This window comes from Spinacia oleracea, chromosome 6 (genome assembly GCF_020520425.1).
Source record: "Spinacia oleracea cultivar Varoflay chromosome 6, BTI_SOV_V1, whole genome shotgun sequence".
Lineage (NCBI taxonomy): Eukaryota > Viridiplantae > Streptophyta > Magnoliopsida > Caryophyllales > Amaranthaceae > Spinacia > Spinacia oleracea.
In genome coordinates, this window is record NC_079492.1 from 34,590,738 (window position 1) to 34,594,949 (window position 4,212).

The window sequence follows — 4,212 nt, forward strand, 5'->3', positions numbered from 1 at the left end:
GAGTTTTAGAAAGTTAAAACTATGTATATTAGACATGTAATAAGAATCAAATGAGTCCTTAGGTTCTTTAGTTCAAAGTTGGGAGCGGAAATGTCATTTTAGCTCTAAACATGACCTATAACGACCTAATGAGCCTTAAATGTGCATAAATAGATTCGAATGAGTTTTAGAAAGTTAAAACTATGTATATTAGACATGTAATAAGAATCAAATGAGTCCTTAGGTTCTTTAGTTCAAAGTTGGGAGCGGAAATGTCATTTTAGCTCTAAACATGACCTATAACGACCTAATGAGCCTTAAATGTGCATAAATAGATTCGAATGAGTTTTAGAAAGTTAAAACTATGTATATTAGACATGTAATAAGAATCAAATGAGTCCTTAGGTTCTTTAGTTCAAAGTTGGGAGCGGAAATGTCATTTTAGCTCTAAACATGACCTATAACGACCTAATGAGCCTTAAATGTGCATAAATAGATTCGAATGAGTTTTAGAAAGTTAAAACTATGTATATTAGACATGTAATAAGAATCAAATGAGTCCTTAGGTTCTTTAGTTCAAAGTTGGGAGCGGAAATGTCATTTTAGCTCTAAACAGAAGCAAACAGAGGAGAAACACACAGATGGAAGTGAAATTCTAAAGACCACCAGATCAGAATTCACATGCAACAGCAGCAAGACCAGCAGATTAGTATTCAAAGCAATAAATTAGCAAATCCAGCAGACTTGTAATTATGGAAAAATTAAAGAACTTTACCAAATCCATGAAGATATAAACGCTTCCATCTTTGTGTCTAAACAACCTAAGTAAATAAATACTCGGTTGTAAAAAACTTAGCCCATTGCTCACGAACCACATCTATTTCCTCATCGGTATAAGGCGCATTTCTTGGAGTGTAAGCCTGAAATAAGTAACATGATAAGTAATGCTACTTGTAAATTAAGAATTCTACTACGTAAAAGTACTAGTATTAGTAGTTCAACTAACATATGGTAAAAGAACGAACATTGTCTAACCGCTCATCAGTGTTATGGTGTAACGTGACTATTTCATGCATGAACTTCATAACGTAATAGCCACACTCGCGGGCGCCGACTTGTTGAGCACACTGATTTGGAGATAAATCATAAATTATATATCCAAGTAGTTACCCAAAAAAAAGTAAAGCTAATTAGTAAGCATGATATACCTTTACATGGAAGCCTTTCAACCCCTGCATAGTCGCTCTATTCGGACAAATCCCATCATTAAACTTGTACACTTGGTATGCCCTGGAAGTTGAGTAAAACTTCATGAATCTGATTCGGCACGAAAAGAAATAACTTAAAAAGAATTGAAAGTAACTTACAAACACAAGATTCCCCATGCACTATTTTCTCGGTTGGAACCTATCGCAGAGTCGAAAATATACGCACAACCTCTACGTAGGTCTAACACGTACAAAATCCAATGATTTCTGCATTATATATAAATGTTATTGCAACCTTATGCATGAAAATAACAATAACATAGCTATTTACCAAATATCGATCAATCTCTAACACTTACTCTTGATGGTATGGGATCAAAAACCACTTGGTAATGTTAGGATCACCCTTCTTCTCCTTTTCAATTTCAGCATTGAAAACTACTTTCAAATACATTGATGCAGCCTGAGGGTTGGCTATGATTCTAGAGCTTGACATTGCCTCGGGACAAACAAACCCAATCTGAGAGTTGTCAAATGCAAAGGTGTGTTCGTGGAATAAACACCTACAAAGTAAATGTATAATGCAAAAATTTCAAAAACTATTATAGTTGACAAAACCAAAAACAAAAATATCGATGGAAAAGTTTACATCATATAGACTTGGATCACTGAAATGTTGAGGCACGCCCCTCTAAGGAACTCTTCAACGTCAACCTCATTTACATAAGTTTGTCGATCTTCGTCATAATGCCAAACCGAAGCGGGCAATGGGATTGAAGTATTTTTATATACATCACCGGGCGCCGTATTGATGATAAACTTCAAATAATTGCATGATGGGCCAAGACCTTGAATTGTGTCGTCTGCCAAATTTTGCTTCTTACTTTTGGCGGCTGATTCTTCAGTTTTACGATCACAACTACCTACCATCACTTTGGCCGTCTTAGAGTTCTTCGACTTCGATTTCGACTCCAACTTATTTGAGCATGAATTTTCCTGTAACAATAATGTTAAGCTAGCATGAAAAGCTCAGTTTTGATTTCAGTGTTGAAGCACAGGGGAGTGGGAAGCATATGGTTTACCTTGGCCGTTAACTTCAGTGTTGTCTTCTCTTTGGACCCTAAATCAAGTGTTGCCTTCTCTTTGACAATTAATTCTGTTGTCTTATCTTTGACAACTAATTCTGTTGTCTTCTCTTTGACAATTAATTCGTTTTTCTTCTCTTTGGAGCTACCAACCACCTCTTCAAAAATCTGACTCCTGGACTTCTTTGTTGGGCGTGGAGTAGAGTACTCCTAAACAGAGGTAGAAACCAAAGGAGTTCAAGGCTCTGAATCTAATTCTAAACAGATGCATAACGCAATGAATGACAATTAATAATAAAAAAGTTATACCTCGTCTTCTTCGAAAATCACCAAGTGAATTGGCCATTGCACAAAACTAGCAAGAGCCCTGCCTAAGTTATTGAATCCATCTCCAGTAGGTACCGGAAGAGTGTCATCATCATGTCCGTCGTAAATACAATCAACTTGGACCTTATAATGACTAGGCTTCATCGATCTAAAGTGTTGGTGCAACGAACCATCCAATGGGTACGCCATACCATCTGCCACTATCACTTTGTTACCCAAAACTTTATCCTCAAGGGCAAGACGACATGGAGTTATGGCCTTCACAAATAAATTTACAAAATTTCAGAAATCACTACAAAGTACAATATTAAAAACCTAGCTAGGGGTGTTTTGAGTGTATGCACTATAGAGAATATATACCTTCAGCTCGCGTGGTTGCTGCGATGAACTCGGACAACAGGTTACGAGTGCACGGTTAACATCAAACTCATCACTTACAAGAGCAGAATCAAGTGCGGGGGTAGAGAGGGTGTGTAGTTGACCGGTTGCTTTCAATGTGGCTAGTTGGTTTTGGAGGGCCTCCGCCACCTTTCTCTCTAATTGATCTTCAAACTCCCTTCTCACCGAAGCTCTGATTGATTCGATAGCCTCCGGTGATGGTTCAATATGGCCACATCTACTACTTCGGTCTATTGGACCGAAAGCAACTTTGTAACCGACATTAACTCCACCTGTTGCCTTGACACGCCCACGGTGATCCTTTTTTCCCATAGCCTTGGTGAGGGCATCTTCTCCCTGGGTGAATGAAATATTTCCTTTTCCCTCTTCTTCTATGTACTCCAACTATAAGAATTAGGAAAGTAAAAATTAGATGGTATACATGATGGAAAGGAGAAGCAATCTTAGCAATAGAACTAGGAATTAGGAAAGAAAAGGATATAGAACGTAAAATTTCATATGCACTTACAACCATCTTAGCAATATTTACGGCTTCTTTATCATTCGGGTCAACTTCCCACTTTCCCTCTTTGTTTTTAACTTGATGAGCCAAGATCCACTCTACTGATCTAAACTTCTTAAATCTATCTGGCGCTGTGGTGAGTGATGAGGTCACTGAGGAGGAGCCACTTGAGAGGGTTAAAGCTGCCTCTGGCGGTAGTCGCCCATCATTTATCCACTCTGGTCTCTTTCTAACATAACCCTTTTGGCCTGTGCGATGTGGGTGCTTGTTTTGTAATGCACTTTTACTTGCTTTTTCTCTACGAACCTGTCAAAAAACACATAAAGAACATGTCGAACATTTAAAGATGGCAACAACAAACTAATCATATAATTATATAAAAAAATATCTAGCAAAGTAAATTCATTATTACCAACATCTCCGGCTTGTTTCGTTCCATCACAAATGTTTTCCAATCATCCTCTGTGATTTGATGGTAGATGTCCCAAGGCATGTCATTTGTCTGATGTTTCGGCATTTTTTCTTTCTTAGTTATCCAACGCCGCGTTAACCTGGACTTGAAAGCTCCAAAGCGTTTCGCCACACACATATGAAAATATTTTTCTCTCCTTTTAGCCGGATCATCAATAATGTGGAACAGAAGCTGTTAATTTTATGGATAAGAGATTGTTAGAAACGTATGCTACACAAATAGATAATCTAGGAGAATACA

General features: G+C 37.6%; 1 protein-coding gene across 3 annotated transcripts; it reads right to left on the minus strand.

The window, feature by feature from the left end:
- Positions 1-634: 634 nt before the first annotated feature.
- Positions 635-1,649, minus strand: LOC130462794 (uncharacterized). 3 transcript variants are annotated; one of them, XM_056831709.1, is made up of 5 exons: positions 1,547-1,649; positions 1,347-1,454; positions 1,188-1,269; positions 1,015-1,106; positions 635-899 (listed from the first exon to the last, which is right to left on the minus strand). In XM_056831709.1, the coding sequence occupies exons 1-5, from the start codon at positions 1,639-1,641 to the stop codon at positions 857-859; spliced, it is 420 nt and encodes a 139-aa protein (XP_056687687.1). In that variant the 5' UTR covers positions 1,642-1,649; the 3' UTR covers positions 635-856. The 3 variants fall into 3 exon arrangements, with proteins under 3 accessions (XP_056687687.1, XP_056687686.1, XP_056687688.1); XM_056831708.1 differs by having other exon boundaries at positions 669-899; positions 1,005-1,106; XM_056831710.1 differs by lacking the exon at positions 1,347-1,454 and having other exon boundaries at positions 675-899; positions 1,005-1,106; positions 1,547-1,644.
- Between the last annotated feature and the right edge of the window lie 2,563 nt (positions 1,650-4,212).

Bases quoted from the DNA above. Each gene is read 5' to 3' on its own strand.
- LOC130462794 (XM_056831708.1), bottom strand. From the start codon at position 1,641: ATGTATTTGAAAGTAGTTTTCAATGCTGAAATTGAAAAGGAGAAGAAG. The intron at 1,455-1,546 runs GTAAGTGTTAGA...TATATAATGCAG, and splicing joins TTGATCCCATACCATCAAGA to AAATCATTGGATTTTGTACG. The intron at 1,270-1,346 runs GTAAGTTACTTT...CTCAACTTCCAG, and splicing joins GCATGGGGAATCTTGTGTTT to GGCATACCAAGTGTACAAGT.